The sequence below is a fragment of the Seriola dumerili genome, unplaced genomic scaffold (genome assembly GCF_002260705.1).
Source record: "Seriola dumerili isolate Sdu_G_001 unplaced genomic scaffold, Sdu_1.0 BDQW01000190.1, whole genome shotgun sequence".
NCBI lineage: Eukaryota > Metazoa > Chordata > Actinopteri > Carangiformes > Carangidae > Seriola > Seriola dumerili.
This window is the reverse complement of record NW_019174445.1, coordinates 941,490-960,736: the sequence shown is the minus strand read 5'-3', so window position 1 is coordinate 960,736 and position 19,247 is coordinate 941,490. Positions and strand designations below refer to the sequence as shown.

At 43.7% G+C, this 19,247-nt stretch overlaps 1 protein-coding gene across 1 annotated transcript; it reads left to right on the top strand.

Moving 5' to 3' along the window:
- The first annotated feature begins 279 nt into the window (after positions 1-279).
- Positions 280-18,057, top strand: arhgef19 (Rho guanine nucleotide exchange factor 19). Its single transcript, XM_022753208.1, has 16 exons — positions 280-345; positions 11,270-11,945; positions 12,032-12,502; positions 13,008-13,140; positions 13,226-13,311; positions 13,422-13,678; positions 13,760-13,920; positions 14,020-14,172; positions 15,316-15,445; positions 15,632-15,706; positions 15,808-15,897; positions 15,990-16,153; positions 17,201-17,359; positions 17,447-17,526; positions 17,617-17,721; positions 17,821-18,057. The coding sequence occupies exons 2-16, from the start codon at positions 11,291-11,293 to the stop codon at positions 17,973-17,975; spliced, it is 2,874 nt and encodes a 957-aa protein (XP_022608929.1). The 5' UTR covers positions 280-345; positions 11,270-11,290; the 3' UTR covers positions 17,976-18,057.
- The last annotated feature ends 1,190 nt before the right edge of the window (positions 18,058-19,247 follow it).

The window sequence follows — 19,247 nt, the reverse complement described above, 5'->3', positions numbered from 1 at the left end:
GAGAAGGGAGAGCAGAGGAGCTTAGAGAGAGGATCTGAATTGTAAGTAGCTCTGAGAGCAGCAAGTGGTGGACGTTTTTCAGCCTGTTTTTGTTTTCTCGTGGAGCAGCAGAACAAGGAGAAGAAGAAGAATCAGGCGTAGGAGCGGAGATCTGAGAAAAGCTGAGCTGTGTTTTAAAAGAACAAAAGAAGAAGCTGAAGGAGGAGACGGGAGGAAAGAAGCCAGGAGGAACACAAGGCAGCAATGGATAGCAGAGTGGCTCAGTCTGACCCTGGGATGGCCTGGATTCACACACTGCTGCTGGCCACCAGCCAGCACACACACTAGACCGCTAACGCCAATGAGGTACAGTACTGACACACACACACACACACACTAAGTCCTTTACACAGAAAATAAATGAACAAAACAGAGAAAGCTGCACACACACTCCACATTCCTGTCAAAACCTTTCTGCTCCGAGTTGGAGAATTTAGCTGCTGGGAGTGAAAGTGGAGCTGTGTCATTTGTCCGAGCGTGCAGGTTTCGCTTTGTGTCGTGCAACTTGGAGAAAGTAGAGCTGTGCAGCTTGTCAGGTGCACTGCATGTTTTCTGACAGCACATATGTTTCTGGAAACAAAGCCTAGATACTGTTTGTGTATGTGATTCAGGAAAACAACCACACCACCATGACATGAGCTATCTGGACTCTGTTTGCCTGGATTTGTTTTTTGTCTCTACTCACAAAACCAGACATTTAAACGCAGCACAGAACACGCAGGATTCAAATGTGAAACGTGACAGTTTGTTTTTCACTTTCCTGCAACACAAAAAAAGTTGCACGTATCCAGCTCAAGTAGATGCATACATCCTGCCAGTGGCATCATTAGCTTCTCTATTCATTTATTCCCTTGGAAGAAGTGGCTGCTTGCATCAGTAATGTTTCCAGCAGCTCCCTAGGCAGTGCAGAGGGAGACGAGCCTTGAATGTGATGGTTACAGTGCAGCAATGAGTTGTTGCAGAGCGGGGCAGGTAAGTGCATGTCTGGAGTATGTTGGATGAGGGGTTGTTAAAAACTGTACATGGCTGAAACTTGGCGCCGCGGCACACACACACACACACACACATACACACTCTGCTTCTCCTCTGTGGGACATTTTAGCATAAAAGTCAAACACCTTCTCTTGCCAGAACCTCGGATTGTCAACTGAGGCCTGTGCTCCGATCTGTGTGTGTGTGTGTGTGTGTGCGCATGCAGGCATGTGCATGCACGTACGTGCACGCAGCAGTAGGTTGGATTTTCTTTCACCCTTTTCTCACTGTTTGTTTGTTCGCTCATGTGGAGCCTCCAGCTGCTCCAGTTGTTGACACTTCCTCATGAGGGATAAACAACAACGTAATGATGACATTCAGGAAGCGGGTTTTATATTTTTTGAAAGTATGGAAACTCGCACCCTCCTTCTCTGTGAGGTGATTGCGACATAAACATCTGAAATAGATTACCAGCGTCCAGACTTATTCTCAAGTATCTTTCAAACGCCATCAGCAAAGAGGGTGAGCTGAGGTGATGTCTGCCGTCCTGATGAGTCAGTGTATCGTCATGTGAGTCGACTGCGGCTGCGGCTGCGGCTGTGTATGGATTCCTGGATTGTCTGGGAGGTTCATATTTTGGCTGGAGCAGAATTAGATAGCTGTGGGTGTTTTTTTCTGGATTATCTGATTTACTACGCTACGCCTAAACTCACCACCTGCACGCTGCGGAGACGTGTACCAGGACGAAGCATAAATCAGGACTTTGAACAGTGTCGCTGCACTTTATGACAGACTGGAGATCCCCCGCGTGATGGCAGACTCCTGATAACGAAACTTTTTAAAAAATTTTTAATAGTCATCAAATTGAAAATAAAAGTAGTTTCTGTAAAGTCACACTACTGTAGATTTGATTTCACTCTGCGTGTCTGCTCATATCACTCACAGATTTATAACTCACCCCCCCACCCCCCACCACAACCCCCCCCCAACCCCTCTCCACAACTGTATGTCTGGAGAGCACCTGCCCCATCACCTGCCACTCAGACAGTGGCTGTCTGAGTGTGTGTGTGGTGTGTGTGTGTGTGTGTGTGTGTGTGTGTGTGTGTGTGTGTGTGTGTGTGTAACCCTGCACACTAATGCTGCTTGTGCTCCTCGTGGTGTTTACATGCACATGCCCAGCTGCTCCCCTGAACGTGACTGTGTGTCCACGCTCTGACTCGCTCCGATGGAAACTAGGCTAAAATCATTAGGCGTCATTGACTGAAAGTGACTTGACCTTTTTAACATCAGTGACGCTGTTATTTTCAGGAAGCTCAGTCACTTTCCTGAAGCCCTTTTTGGCTTGTGGCCTAAATAGCAGCGGCTCCTAATGGCCCATAATAGCAGCCCTCGCTCCCGCACGTGTACGGCTGAGTTTCTTTGTTTGTCTCCTGCCTCGGCTTACTGGTCAATTTCAGAGGAATGAGCGCGCCGAGTCATCCAGGGAATGTGGAAGAGTGTCTCTGCGTGTCAGGGAGGTTTCATCTTCAGGGGGTTGGGCGCCTCTGAAGTAGGACATGAACTTGTCTTCAAACCTGCACTATAAAACAGACAGACCACCGACCGAGCTGCTACCTGTGCATTCAGTTCATGATAATACAAGAACGTGTTTGGCTTTGACTCCTTGGAAGCACAAATCATTCACTTTTTATCTTGTCATTGTCATTTATTATTAAATCTGCGTGTGTGAGAATATTCGGCTCGTATGTGAAGATTCAAACAGTCAGAGGGTTAAAAACTTGAGCCCTGAGGTGATGAGTGCCGATCACTGCCCTGGCTGCGTTGCTGCACACCTGTCTAGCACTGTAGCCCTTGGGCTATTTCACATGGTGACTTGGCCAATACAACGCGGTGTGTGTTTCACATTTGTACTCATGCAAGATAATAAGTTTCTGGCTTAGGAGACTTTAAAACGCTTGTCTTTTGTGTCTCTTTGCTCTTTGGAAAAGAAAAACACAAACCAGGTGTTGCAACTCTTCTCTTTCAGGCAGCTCTCTCTTTCTCTTTCTCTCAGTTCATCGCTCTAATGCTGATGACACAGCTGGTATTCAGAGCTTTGGTTTTGAATAGTTTATAGCTTTAGCTGTGGGCTAAAGTGGATTTGTTTCTGGATGGTCAGCTCGTTAGGTGTGTTCCACTTTTACCCGATCACATTTCAAAACAACAAGCAGCCCAGCGGATTGCTTGTGCATACCTGTCCAGATAATAAAAGCAAGAAGTGAAGTGGAGGAGGAGGAGGAGGAGGAGGTGGGGGAGGTGGGGGGTGAGGTGAGGAGAAACTGCTGGTGCTCAGCTGGGAAAAAAAAAGAAGTGGAGCAGAGAGCTCAAAAACAGCAAAGGAAGAAGCACGCGAGTGAACAAGAGCAGATGAACGCGAGAGATGCATCAGCAGTTTGTTGCAAAGTAGGTCAGCCTCTTGAAAGCTCGGTGGCAAAGGATCAGATCAGAATCAAAGTGCAAAGTGATTGACAGTTTGAGCACAGCAAAGCCAGCCTCCTCCTCAATGAATTTAGACCCGAACAAACAAATCTGAAACACACTCACCGCGGCACCTTCTTCCTTTGACGTGACTCAGTTACTACAAAAACGTCTGGCGCTGACATGATTGGTCGATCAACAGAAAACTTTAATTATCACTTTAATTATGAGGATGGATTAAAGGATAAGGCTCAGCATTCTTGATTGGCAGCGAATGGTGGAGGTGGGTTATATTTCCTATTTTCTTATTGTCACCAAATCCCAAAAGCTCCCCACCCTGTCCGGATTATTCCACATGTTGTTGGAGAAATTGTTCATGAAACTGACTCATGTCGAGTTGTTTGTAAAAGATTTTTGTTTTTGAGGATAGAGTGAGGCGTGTTTTTGAAGGTTTTGATCACCGTGATCCATCAAGGTCAAGAAATATTCTCACCTGGTGGAGCACCTGCCAGGTCCCAGGTCCAGGTCCGACCTGTGGCCCTTTGCTGCATGTTGTCCTCTCTCTCTCTTTCTCTCTCTCTCTCTCTCTCTCTCTCTCTCTCTGTGGCTTAAAATGTGCCGGATTTAACTTTTCATATGTTCATGTAACCTGCCAAAAGAAAATCCTGAATCAGCAACTCCTTTTCTTAGGATCTCGCTGCACACGGATCACCGCGGTGTGTCAGGAGGTACTCATTATGAGATTTTCTGGATTTACTGTGTGTTGGATCCTCGGCCTCCTCCATCAGCTCCGTAGCTTTTGTGACTTATGACAAAGCACCATAATTAGATCTGGTTATTTCCATAAGTTTGTCAATAGCTCCTTTGTGTCTTTTACTGTCGAGGTTGTGCGTCTCTGCTCTGTTTCAGCTTATCTGACTGCAGTTGTTATGGTGGCAGAGTGAAGCGAAGCGGGGAGGGGAGGGGGAGCGGGAGGTTAAAGGTCCAAAAGTCTTGGCGTTTACGTGTGAGATGGTCGCCATTTTTTCAGGCTTTTAAATGAGAGATTGCTGTTTGTCCCTTCCTGTTGGCGCTGAGCGAGACGAGGTCAGGGAAGGCCTCGCTCGGCTTGTCTCCTTCATTTAAAGGCTGATAGCATCTCTCACACACACACACACACACACACACACACAAACACACTCATTCAGGTGTGTGTGTGTGTGTTATAGCTTTGTGTGACCGTAAGCCATGTTGTCAGTGTGCATCTTCATAGTGTCTCAGAAGGTCGTGGGTAAGTTGCCTGAGGCTTTAGAGGAGGATTAGGAGGACCCACACCATGTGTAAACATTTGGGTAACCCCCCCCACCCCCCCAACCCCCCACCCAAAAACCACCTCCTCTGTAGCCTCTGGGGTGCTCACCTGTCTCAGTGGGTGGAGGATGGAAGAGGAACGAATACCAAGAAACTCCCTGACCTGAATTCACTCAACTGGCATCTGACCTTACAGGAAGAAAAAAACAACAGACGTCACCTTGACGTCTGTTGTTTTTTCTCTGCGACTGGAATTCAGGCTGAGGAGTTTTGACAGAGAGATTTAGATGAAGCCCATTAAAATACCGATGCAGATACTTCCTGGCTCTCCATCCAGGTCTTATAGATGTTCACTGTCAGATCAGTTAACAAAAGGGAAGTTTTACTGGTTCAAAAATGTTCAAAACCACATTATTTATTAAACCTGCCAGCTTCAAACAAGCAAAGGAATTTATTGCATAATGTCTGAATTAAAACAGCAAGTTGCAAGTTGCCCCTGATCGTTTTTATGTCAACACGTCATAATTCGCATCAAAATAAATTGGAGGAAAACCAGCGCAGAGGAAGATTTGAGGTTTGTGTATCAAGGCAGCAGCCGGCAATAACTCAGCGTAACTACACGGCCTCAGTAAACACAAAGGAGTGTTCATATTTCCTCTGCTGAGAAGTAACACAAACACTAATAACTTTTGTGTTACAAAAACTCGGTTTCGTGAAAAAAACCCACTGAGCGCAGGAGGGCGGTGGCGCTGGGTGATGTCATGTCTTGTCCCTGCAGACAATGCTGGGCTCTTTAGTCTACTGGTTGGCAATTAGTGGTCTGATGCGACTGAGTTAACCTGCGATCTCACACACACACACGAGCTGGTCGCACCACACTGTCAGGACACTGCGGTCCGTCTGACCAAACACACCGGGCTCATGCTCACGGACGGAGAGCGTGTGGGGGAGGGGGGGGCAGACGCTGTCATTTTCCTACCGGAGGTTTAAACGTGATTTGATCAAATGTAAGTCGGCTGGACGTCCAGATTTTAATCAGCCACGTGTCGACAGTGAAAACGACTCAGAATGATCCATCAGTTTGACGTTTACAGGACGTTTAATGATCTCACAAGCTGAATGAATAAACATATAAATAAAATAGATCGCTAGGAGCCGCTAGCTTAACATTCTTGAACACAACTGAAGAAATACACAGATATAAGTGTTTGATTTTGGGATGTATTTATCTTTATTTGATAGTCGAGGTCCCAGGTCAGAATCAAACCACTGACATTGTGATTACAGTACACGGTCAGTACAATGCAGACTGTTGTTTCTTTAATTTAACTTAATTCAATAATTTAACTTCTGGCACAGGAACATAATGTCTCTTCGTCCCGCCAGCGAAGCTCTGATTGGCTCTGTTGTTTTTTCCGACCAGAGACGCAGCATCAGTGCTACGACCTTTATTTAAAGAGGCCAGGAACCAGGTTACGTACACAGAGATCACCTTGTATTTGTAGAAGTATTTGAACAGTAACACTGCTTTAGTATTTGTTGTGTTGTTGACTTCACTATGAGGCTTTTCTGTCTTTAAAGCTGAAATGTTTCTTCTCGGTTGATGCAGATTAAAAGTCAGTAGGAAGTCTGGAAATGTCTTGAAACTCAAAAGGTTTTTGGATTATTGTTTCATATCAAACTAAAGGACTGAAAGTGACTTTTAACAGTTTGAAATCTCTGTCCTGCCAAAGCCAGACTTAGTTTCAGAAGCTCAGTTTCACCCAGCCCTCACACAGCAACTACAAACACACACATAACTCATCATAAGCCTGAGAAAGTACAAATGTTTACTTTTTAACACGGATACAGAGACAACGTAACAAAAATCATCTCAGTGAGATCTGAATCTTAGTTCAGGGTTAAGGGTTGGTCACGATCAACGCTGCCACCAGGCCGAGCCCCAGCAGCACCGGTCAGCTCTGTTAATCCGACTGTGAGTCCGTCATGATTAAAGGATCAGGCTGCTTATATTCTGTATTTTTGTCATGCGTTTCTTCGTCTCTCATTAGTTTCTGACTTCACTTCTCCAAACTGAGGACTAAAGAAACTGTTTATCTTTAAACGTTTTTCACAATTATATAGTTTTAATTAAAAGAAAAAAGCTCAATTATTTCGGGGCGCTGCAGTTTTTGGCAAATGTAACTAAAATGCATTTGTTTGTTTGACTATTTTCATCTGTGGGTTCATACAGTTTTGTGGCTCTTGTGACTGTTTAGTGCAGTGGGACTTTATATGTGGGAATAAATTAAATTAATGAACTACAATGCTCATATTCATAGTTGGATCAGTTTGTTGTTGTTTTCTTATCTTTTCATGGGATTTCTTTTTGACAGAAAGAAAATTATAGAAGACTTATTCTGAGGACGTGAAAAGTGTCAGTGAGTTGGTCAGAAATGTGAAAAGTGTTTAATAAACTATTAGAAGTTGATTTGGTAGTTTAGATATAAATTGAGATTTCTAGATCAGCTGCCATGTTTGTTTTGTTTTTTTATTTTGAGTTTGAAAGTCAGAGCCAAACGATCACAGCCAGACTTGTGTTGCACTTGTCTGATGCTTGATGTTGATGTTTGCATGATATATTGACGTCTGACAGTCGGATCTGTAGGACGACACTGAACAAAGCTGACTGCTGTTTCCATCTTATTAGACAGCGACCCAGTCTCCTAGAAATTATGTTTCTATACGACTTAACTGCGACAGAAAATATGTCATTTCTGGCTGCATTACGTTCAGAGGCGAGGTATTTCTTTAAATGAATGAAGCTCTGAATTTACAACGATCACTGTCGTCTGTGAAACATTAGACGTCTTCCATCCTGCCCCTTTAAAACATCGCACTCCCTAACACTGGAAACATAAACAGTGTAGAAATGTCTTCACCTTCCTGAACCACAAACAGCTCCAACAGAGAATCCATTTGTTTTAACACCCCCACCCCCCTCCCCTCCCCCCAAACATCAAACAAACTTTAATTATTCAATTACACAACATTGGACTCTGTCATGACGCTGAATCAGCAGTTGATTTATGCTCATATTTCTGTGATGCGCTCCATTAAAGGATTATTCTGAGGCCTTTAAGATGAAGACTATCACAATTAAAAAAAAAAAAAAAAAATGCTCCTCACATGGCTGCTGGCATTAAAGGCATGCCACAGTGCCATTCATTAGCTGCCGTACGCAGACACGCCGTCTTAGAGCAGCCTAGTGAAATTACAGGGGGGAGACACTGGCAGCAAAGTCCATAACAGTCACAAATAACACCCTGCTATGACAAGGGAAATTACACGTCTTTGGAATTGAAATTTTAATAGCGTGATATAATTGTATCGGCGCGAGGAATGTGCAGTACGTGTAATCGGATGCTTTTGTGTTTTGATAAATGTGTCGAGGAGGCTTTTTGTCAGTTTTTGGGATCTCAATCGAATGAGCACGTAACTAATTTTCAACAAAGAGTTTGTTGATTTATGATGAGTTGTCTGTTGGTGGAGGATTATGTGAACATTCATTCATTAGGATACAAACTAAAATACTTCTCCTACACTGTAAACAAGGAAATAATTCACACTGGATCTCATAGGACAGAGATAGAGGTAACTAAAGTTTAGATAATGCTGTACATCTACAGCAGGATTACAGCATAACCAGCCAGTAATCACTTCCAGACACCAATAAGCTTGTGTCATTATGCAGCTGTGCTCTGGATGTGTTTATATGGCTCAGTGGCTGCACTATACGAGTGGATTAGTATAAGCAGTTCCCACACCCTCTCAGGTGTCCTGTGCTCAGGGCAGCCTGGCCCAGGCACACAGATAAAGGCTGCCTTTGTCTGCAGCGGGAAACAGGTAACCATTTGTGCCTGGACTACCGTGTGTGTGTGTGTGCGGTAGGACTGACAGGGCAGCCTACCGTTGCTACAAGAACAGGTGTGGCTTTTCAGCAGCCCCACATTCACATCATACAGCACATGTGCACGCAATAAAAAGGTAAACTATGATTTCCAGTCTGTGATTCTCAAGGCAAACAAACACCATTATAAACAGTTATACTTTCAGGAAAAGCATTAATCTATGTCTTTATCCTCTAAAGTAACACCCCCACACGCTCATGTAAATTACAGGTGTACAGTTTAATGTGATACCGCTAACTATAACGTAAAATATATGTATCTCATAAAGATTTACAGCATGTCACTATGATAATTAAACTCTAAATTACAAATTAAAAAATACATGAATTGAAGGGTATAATTCCTTAGGGTTATCTATGATCTATGCGTGTGTGTGTGTGTGTGTGTGGGGGTGGGTGGTGTGTGTGTGTGTTTGTGTTCATGTGTGTGAACAAATACATAAAAGAGATAAAAAAGTTAACAATTAACATTCCCAGTGTGACCTTGACACCGTTTAGAGTATGTAGCAGTTTATAGTGGAATAATGACGAAGGGAAGTGTGCTTAAAAAAATCTGAGTTTTTAAGTGTATTGTAGTTTTCTCCCACAATGCACCACACAATAGTAATGGGGGGGGGGGTGACTGCCCTGTCAACAACAGTTTTATTAACTCATACGCTTCATATGACATTTTATCTCAACAAACCATTTTTAAAAGTGAGAGAAGTTTGCTGCTGAGGAAGATCATGTGATATAAACAAAAGCTCCAGAAAAGCTACTAAATGGACCTTGTGTGAGAATGTTTTTTATCAACTGCTGTTTCCAATATCAGGAATGAACTTTCGGTCTTCACATTTTGTCTCGTAAACGACAAAACTAGTCTGTCAAGGTTTTCAACTGGGTCACAGTAAGCTAATTCTGTCAGCTAATTTGGCTAAGCTAACTTATTGCTGTGTAAATGTTACCTAGCCCTCCTTGTTGACTCAAATAAAGCCACAGGGATGAGACTGACCTCAGAGAGCAAATAGTTAATTTTTGTATTTTTTGAATTTTGTGGGGGAAAAACCTGGAAAAAAAAAATGTCTGGAGAACTGAAACTAAAGAGTAACTTCTATATGACTCATTAGCTCTCCAACCAATCAGAGGGCTTGTTCCTTCTCATGGCCAGTTGGGATTGTTTTGCCTGGTTTAGCTTGGGTTAATGGAGAGGCTAGAAGGAGAAGCTAAATGACTAAGCAAATAGATTAGCTAATAGGAAAAGGAAATGGAAATTGAAGAGGGAATCCAGGTATGTTTCCCATTTGTAAAATGACTTTTAAAATAGTTTTTCAAATTCTATTATTTATTCATGATTTACTAAATATATTTCTAAATGGTGTATTTAATGAGTTTTATGCTGCCATTTTTAAATCTCAAGTACTTATTGATGGAATAATCGTTCATTTATAAATTATTTTCTTTTAATGCTTAATAATTAAAATATGAAATTAAGAAAATGCTTTTTCTACTTTTCTTGTGACATTCCTGGTCCTCCATACAACCTCCATATAAACACAGGAAATCAGCTTTGAAAAGTTGCTATGTTACATACATGCTAGCTAGTATGTAGCATGCTAGGTACGTACAGTAGCTTCACGAAAACACAAAGGTTTAAGACCCCAGAGAACAAATACTAAATGTCTTAGCTGTTTGATCTAAATACAGAATATTAAACCGATTTACCTCTGCGTCCCACTCACATGCATGTGAGTCTGTGTATGTGTGTGTGTGTGTCTGTACCATTCATTTCACCTGGTGTTTAAGTCAGACGTTGAGGATTACCTGCTCAGGAAACAGCAGGGTAAGAAGAGACGGAGCTCCACTGGTGTGTGTTTAAACAGCCTGTCACAGGAGCTAATTTTATGACCCACTACTGGGTTTTCAACAGACGCTCACTGTAAATATTCAGCCAGAGAAGGAGCCTGCTCGCTAACGTAGGCCCGACAGGAAGGTAGACCGACATCCAGAGTGACTGATGACTATAGATCTCAGGTGAAAGGTGAGAGTGCTGAGGATGTGCGCTCTTCCTCTTGTCTGTTGTGGTATTCGGTCTGGAGCGCGCGCGTGTGTGTGTGTGTGTGTGTGTGTGTGTGTGTGTGTGTGTGTGTGTGTGTGTGTGTGTGAGAGGTTAAGTACGTGTGTTTAATGGTGTGTGTGTGTGTGTGTGAGAAAGATGTTAAGTACAGGGGCTGAATGGTGTGTGTATAGAGGTCTTTAATTAGAGCAGGAAGACACAGCTCAGGAGACACACTACTCTAGACTTAAGTGTGTGTGATTGTGTGTCCGTCTGTGTGTGTGTGTGTGTGAAGACTGGGAAACATCCTGCATGTGTCAATAGTTTCAGGGTCCATCTTGCTAAGTCTAGGAGTGTGTGTCTGTCTGTCTGTCTGTCTGTCTGTCTGTCTGTCTGTCTGTCTGAGTGACAGCCTACAGAAAGTCATTCCTATGCCAACTTTTCTGAATAGTTTATAGCTTATGGACATTAGCCCTCAGTGTTCACTTGGCTTGAACCTAAGTTTTCTTTTCCCCTCTCTCCTCCTGCAGCTCCCATGTGTTCGTTCGGCCATGCTCCCCGGGTATGGATTCTCACCTTTTCCTGATTTCCAGCCCCACCTTCACGCTTTTCGCTGCCGAGGAGAGAGTCCCAGCATGTGGATCCCTGGCTCAGGAGAGTCCCAGGCTCTGAGCGAGGCCCAGGACGACAGGCCTCTCCTCCACCCGTGCCATCACAAGCATGTCGCCGTGTGCCAGCAGGAAACCCTGGCTTTTATTGAGCTCCAACCACCAGTGACTCCTAAACTGAACGGCCTGGGCTCTCCGAGGCCAGCTGTTGTTCCAGATGCACAATATAAAACACACTCGCTGCCACTGAATGGTTTCAGACACACGCTGAATGAACTGAATGACATGCAGAACGGCTGCCACAGGACAGACAATGAACATGAAACACTGACTTTGAACTCTCATACAGCTGCTGCTGATGGAGAGCGTGAACGCCACAATGGGACTGAAAAGCCACGAACCGTCACCACAGTATGTCGTCCTCTCCACGCAGCTCTGAGCCTCCCTCTGTCGTTCCCTCTGTCCTCTCTGTACACAAACACAGACTCGTGGGAATCTCAGTTACCTTCCTCACCTGAAGGTCCTGAGTTTCAGAGCCCGGGCTCCCGCCGGCCACAGAGGAGGACATCACAAGGTTCACTGAAGGAGAAGTCAATCCGTGAGTGTGCAGCTTATTTCATGTTTGAAGTTGACATTCACAGATTAGGCTTTAAAACACTTTAAATGTTTCCTGTTTGTTTCCAGGGCGAAAGATGCAGGTTTATTCTCCCGACAGCCCGAGCGATGAATCTCTCGGCAGCCCGATCTTGGATGCAGACTACATCTTCCCTGGACCCTTTGCATCTTTCCTGGAGGAGGACCTCAGTGGATTATCTTCCCTGGAGGCCATTTCGAGTCCGTCATCCACTGACGGCACCGCAGATGACATTTTTAATCTGCCTGCAGAACCACTGCAGATAATTGAGGACTCGATACTGGGGGCGAGGGAGGACGGCGGGAGCGTGGAGACGTCCAGTGCCGCAGGGGGGAGCTGTTTGTCACGCGGCCGTCAGGGGGACCAGGAGCGGCGGCGCTTCTCGGCCTCGGAGCTCATCTCCAGACTTCAGCTGTCTCAGAGGAAGAACTCCTTCACCCTGAAGCTGGGGAAGTCTCTGTCGGCTCGGGTGGCCTCCAGGGACAGACAGAGCTCCAACAGCCTCAGCCCCAACCCTGACTGTGAGTACACGACACATCCGACACCACGGGGACATTTCACTGGAGCGCAGTCTGTCTTCATACTCATCAAACCTTCTGTTCAAACTCAGTGTCATTAAACACACTTTACTTATTTATTCAGGACTTTCCTTCAATTTGTCATGAATGTTTAGTTTAGTATTAGAACTCCAGAAACATCACTTAATAAACTTAAATCAGACTTCACATGTACTGACAGAAGATCAATCAACATTTTTGAGAATTTATTAATTAATGACAAACATTTGCTGGTACCAGCTTCTCAAATGCAAATGTTTGCATCCCTACTAGGAGACCTTTGTTGCACGTCATCTCCATCTTTATTTCTTGTCACCTCTCCTTAAAAGGCTATGAAATGTATATGTTTGATGCATTGCCAAACAGGAGCCTTTAACGACAACAACATGTCAAGACCCTTTAACACACGAGGCGTCTCACCTCTTCCTTTGACCTTACTTCTGCACGACCTGCTCTTTATCGTCTCCAGATAAGAACAACTCTAAGCACCGCAGCTCAGGAGGCTCTAGTGATAGCGCCCCCCACAGTCCTGTAGGACCCGCGCCTCCTCTGCCCAGCAGTGACAGTGGGATGCCTCTGCATCGGTGGAGCACAAAACTCGGGTAAACACACACTTAAAATATTTCAATATAACGAGCAGGAAAATTAAAGGTCGTGTGTTAAAGCCTTTTCACATTTTCTTCACAGCATGAGAAAGAAATCCATAGAAGAAGACTTCAGCACGCTTCCAACTGTTGGAAGCTCCAATCGCTTGTCAAGGTTTCTGCCTAGTTGTAAGTTTCCCTAAAAGAAATTGTTGCTATAGCATTTATTTAAACTGTCTACACATTCCTCTGTAACCATCTTTCTGATTGTCAACGTTTCTTCTGTTTGACTCCTGCAGCGATTCTGTACCAGGAATACAGTGACGTCGCCATCAACAGAGAGATCCAGAGGCAACAAGGGAAGGAGCCGGGCACAGAGGAGGAGGGGCTGAGGGACGAGGGGTCCGACGGGACGCCGTCTCCATCGAATCTGTCTCCATCCAGCTCCTTTCGCTCCTCCCGAGGTTCCGCCTTCGCGCTGTGGCAGGACATACCTGACGTTCGAACCAGCGGGCAGCTCGACAACTTCAGCAACGAGGAGAGGAAGTTACAGGAGGTGAGTGAGACTCGTCACAGTTTCTTATAATTCTTGGTTTTTATCTGTTCCGCTGACTTCCTGTGTCCTCGTCAAACTCAGGCAAAGTTTGAGCTGGTGACTTCTGAAGCGTCGTACATCCGCAGCTTGACCATCGCCGTGGACCACTTCATGTTGTCGCAGGAGCTCGCCGACTGTCTCGGAGCTCAGGATAAGCAGTGGCTCTTCTCCAAGCTGCCTGAGGTCAAAGACGTCAGTGAGAGGTGAGGTGAAACGCCACTGATACCTCCCTTTGTGTTCACACCTCCGTTATCGCGTCTCCTCCTCCTGAGTGTGTTTTCCTGCTCACCTGTTGCCGGCAGGTTTCTTCAGGACCTGGAACACAGACTGGAGGAAGACATCCTGCGTTTCGATGTGTGTGACATTGTCCTGAATCACTGCCCGGCTCTGAGAAGGGTTTATTTACCTTACGTGACCAACCAGGCTTACCAGGAGCAGACATACCAGCGTTTGCTGTGAGTAACTGCTTCATAAGAAATCAGAGCCTGATGTGGAAAACAAACCTGAACTTATTTGAATTTGTTTTTTTTATTGACATTCAGCATCAAACAGATATTTCCTTTATTATATTTCATACAGTGTATTTGTGCGGCACTGACACTCAAACTTCTCGGACAGATATTGATCATATGAAGTTTATTATCACTTGTAAAATGAGCACATCTGCACAACATTTTAATCATTATTTTCTATTTGCATGAAGCATATATGTTCTAGCATGTGAAACAAGTCTTATTCACAACATGTTGACTGTGTTGACTCTCAGTCTCTGTCAGATGTTTGTCCCTCAGATTTCAGACTGAATGTATTTGACATATACTCACTCGTTTGAATCAGATCTCAGAATACTTCTTAACAAAGTTTATTTATATAAAAAGGGGGAAAAAAAACGACAATGAAAAAGAACCATGAACCGGTAGAGAGTGATTCTTTTCTTTATACGAAATTATTGATTTGTGAAAATAAAATCAGGCCCATATACATTGTTCCAATTTATCGACAAATGCTGTTTTCTTCATTTTATAAAAGTCCGTTCACACGTTTAGAGTTGGGCTCTCCTGTGAAAACCATTTCCTGGTAAGATTCTTTTTACCAGCCACCAGCAGTATGTTCATTTAATATTTATGTCTTTTCAGCCTTTCTTCAGGTTTATATCCAAAATACATCCTCTTTATTTCTAGAGGGATTTCACATTAGAAAACATCTTTTGTATGTTTCTCTAATAGTTTCTGATGACAGGACAGTCAAAGAAAATGTGGTTTGCATTTTGATTTCCATAGTTTCTCCAGCAAACAGGAAGATCTATATAGATGCATATATGCATATGCAGGAACTATCTCTCTGTGCACGTTCATGGCTGCAGTGAATAAAGTCCTATTGTTTCATGCTGGATGTCCATAACTTCCTCTGAGGGTGCTCAGGTGTGGTTTTACACCTGCATGACTTGACTTGCAGATGGTTTGTTTTGAGTTGAGCTTCGGATTTTTCTTTTTTTCTTTTTTTTTTTGTCAGGATAAAATAACTTGCTGTAATTTTCACTCAGCTTCTCTAAAAGTCATTAAAGTGTTTCTGTAAGTTTCCTCGTCTCGTCCTCTCAGGCACGACAACCCTCGTTTCCCCGGCATCCTGGCTCGTTTGGAGGAGGACCCCATCTGCCAAAGACTTCCTCTGACCTCTTTTCTAATCCTCCCATTTCAGAGGATCACACGGCTTAAAATGCTGGTGGAGGTACGTGATTAAACGTTCGCCGCAGAATTCATTCGTGTTCACACTTGAAACTCAATTACGTGAAACTGTAAATGAGGTAATATCGGGACCGGACGAGCAGTTTGCCGCAGCAGGTTCTTTCCCCAGTGGAGCATGACAGGAGGATTATTCACTCCCTGGCGTATTTTCAAAAACTTTATTTTTCAGAATATCTTGAAGAGGACGACGCCGGGCTCTCGGGATGAGGACACCGCCACGAAAGCTTTCAACGAGCTGAAAAAGGTGGTGATTATAAAGCCTTAATAGCCAGTTGGATGAGCACCAGTATCATCATCACTGGTGAGGCACAGCAGTAATGACTGTGTTGGTATGTGTCTTCTTAGATCATCAAAGAATGTAACTCCAGTGTGCAGTCAATGAAGAGGATGGAGGAACTTATTCACCTCAATAAGAAAATTCATTTTGAGGGAAAGGTGACTGAATCTTTGTTGTTCAGGATTCACTTCCTTCTTTTTGTTTGTCTTCATTTTTTAACATTTTTGTTTATCATGTCTTTTCTCTGCAGATCTTCCCTCTGATCTCTCAGTCCCGCTGGCTGGTGAAACACGGCGAACTCCTGGAGGTCGACACTCAGACCATGAGTATCTCTGGATCGAAGCTGAAGTTACCCACCAAGCCCGTGTACCTCCACCTGTTCAATGACTGTCTCCTGCTGTCCAGGAGGAAGGAGTGAGTGATGTTCAGCTGATACAGAGACCAAGGACTAATATCATAAGTCACAGCTAATATGAGCCTTAATAGTCTTAAGTTTAAACATGTAGAGCAGACACAGTGAGCATTTAAAGCTCCATCCAGTGTAAAGGTCTCTGTCCATGTGTAGTGTGATTATAGATCAGGTCTAGGTTCTATATTAATACTGTGAAAGTATCAAAGCCTCAGTCCACAGAGAATTACACACAGCCTGTATTCAGACACTGAGCCTTAAAACCAGCCGTCAGGACTTCTGTGACTTTGTGATGTCACAACAAAGCAGGAAGGCTGGAAGCTGGGTGAAACTGCCAGCCTGGCTCTGTCAACACTTTATATATTATTTTGTTTAATCCGTATAAAAACTGAAGTGTAAAAATAAGTCTGTTGTGCTGACCTCCGGGGCTCTTGTTGTTAATGACATTGACGTGCAGCTAGCACAGACTCCAGATAAGCTAATCTAAGATAATCAGCTGCTAGCTGTGCTCTAGTTCCATATAATAATAACTTTATTTATAAAGCACTTTTCTAAAGAGAGTTACAAAGTGTTGTACAAACATAAAAACAAAACGACAAATACACAGAGGAGAGAAACAAAGAGTCGATTAGCAAAAGAGAGAATTACAAATACGTGTTAAAACAATTAAATCAATAAAACAGACAAAAGAAAATAAAACCAAAAGTAAAAACCAAAGATAAAAGCACTGAAATCAAGGACCTTTTGAGTCGTGTTTTAAACTGGGGCATAGTAATATCTTTTAAAGCAATCATGTGAAGGATTTAAACATTTCCAACTTTGGCGCCTCCTAGTGGTTGTGTCAAAAACAACCCTGTAACTGACAGCAATGCACACAACTGCCCTCCACCATGGATCTGACCTGAGGACAGTGACAGTAAACGGGCTGAAAGCAACACGACTGCACCGATCTCCATCAGGATTGTTTTAGTTTCTGAAAAACACAAACTTTGCACTGTTTGCTGTCAGTAATAGTAACATGGCTTTTCTTTTCTTCTTTTTTTTTGTCACAGTACTTGGAAGTTCATGGTGTTCGTACACGCCAAGATAGGAGAGCTGAAAGTGAAGGATCTCAGTCAGAAGCTGCAGGGCATCTCAGGATTCATCTTCCACCTGCAGCTGTGTGAAGGCCAGCAGCTCAAACACCAGATCCTGCTCAAATCACACACCGAGTGAGTAACAACAAAACTCACTAACCTCTAGACGTTTCGGCAGACGGTGCTCTAACGGGCTAACTGGTTTGTCTTGTGTCTGTGAAGGAGCGGGAAGCAGAGATGGATCACAGCGATGTTTCCGTCTGATCCTCTCGAAGACATCGAGCAGGCCAGTGAGAACGACGGTGAGTAGAGAGCTGGAAGTTCACCATTAATGAAACCTCTCACTCCTCTCATTCATCTTTTTTTTTTTGTTTGTTTTGTTTTCCTCTCAGACATTTCCCAAGTTCAGTGCATCAAAAGCTATCAGGCCCAAGAGCACGACGAGCTAACGCTGGATAAGGCCGACATCCTCCACGCTAAGACCATGACGAGTGACGGTAAGGATCTGGATAAAGAAGTTAATTTTCTGTGTCTCACTGGCTGAACTTTAACCAAGCAGGAGATAATAAGACGCCGTGTTTTGTTTGATCCACCAGGCTGGGTGGAGGGCATCAGACTGTCAGACGGGGAGCGGGGCTGGTTCCCCAAAACCTACGTGGAGGAAATCACGAGTCGCAGCGCACGCCTCCGAAACCTCCGGGAAAACATCCGCATCAAATGTGTCACACAGAAACTGCAGGGAGAGGACTGACCACTTCTCCTGAAGGTGCATTTCAGTTAGCTAAGTTTCATTATTAAGCTTCTGGATCATTGTTTTGATTTTAGATGGATGGTGGGACCTTCGTATGTCGTATGCAGGTTCTAAGACAAGATAATATTTTTAGCTGTGTCATTTCCTTTAGCATGCTAGCTGTGGATACACTTTAAAAGCTTCTACTGCTCCTTTACAAGTTTAGTATAACAGGCTTTTATACAATAAAAGTCTGTTGATTCACATTTTATCAGCAGTTTTCGCCGCCCTGCACTTCCTACACTTTGTATGTGCAATTACTTTATGCATGCTTTCTGGGTATGCATTTCAACACCATTTTAAAATCAGAGAAAAACTTCAAGCATCTCTGTTGCACATGTATGCACATTCAGCAGCACAGCCAGTACGAGTAAGCAGCTCGTAGCACGTAGCATGAGGCTAACTCGGAGTCTGTGACTGCAGACTTCAGCCCCTCTTTGTGCAGTAAACTCTGAGCCGTGCAGGAGATTCATTCATGTTTCACTACCACACAACAGACAGACACCCACAGACCTGCTGCTGAGCTGATCAGACACTTCAAAGGCTTTTTAATCTTTCATCTTTGTTCTCGCTGCTTTAATTTCACTGCACTACAGTGTATCAGTTAATTTCCCTCCTTGTTAAAATAAGCTCCATTAGAAAGGATGACCCCCACCCTGTATGGACTGTAAATGGTTTGTAGTTACTGCATGCACATGGTGGTTTAAAGATGAATTTCACAATTCTGCTGTAACATGAATGAAGAGCAGACGATCCTCTTTACAAGGCTGCACTACACTAATACTTTTTTTGTCAGCGCTGTAATCCCATTAAAGGATTAGTCCGACTATATTCTGTATTTTTATTATCGTCAACAAAGTCCATGAAAAGACCAGAGCCTACATGTTTTGTCTGTCGCAGCCTAATGGCGCTTATTCCTCTGTTCCATAGTAAATTCCACTCACACATCCTGCTGCTGTAAATACTGACTAGAGCAGCGGTTCCCAACCTGTGGTCCGGGGCCCACTGGTGGGCGCTGAAGGTATTGCAAGTGGCCCGAAAAATTCATTTGCAAAACAGAACAATTTTGGTGAAAAGATGTAATGATAAATAAATGAAAATATAAATAGTTTTTAAATATTTTAAAACAGTATTATCTTTAAAAACTCTTTGACAACTGAGCTTCCCCTGTTTTCAGTTCAGTCCTAAATGTTTGATCATTACCTTTAAAATAAAAAGTTACTGGGTCAGAAG

Excerpts from the sequence above, each read along its gene's own strand:
- arhgef19 (XM_022753208.1), top strand. The coding sequence starts at position 11,291 with ATGCTCCCCGGGTATGGATTCTCACCTTTTCCTGATTTCCAGCCCCAC. Across the intron at positions 13,312-13,421 it reads GTCAAGGTTTCTGCCTAGTT|CGATTCTGTACCAGGAATAC; the intron begins GTAAGTTTCCCT and ends TGACTCCTGCAG. Across the intron at positions 17,722-17,820 it reads TAAGACCATGACGAGTGACG|GCTGGGTGGAGGGCATCAGA; the intron begins GTAAGGATCTGG and ends TTGATCCACCAG.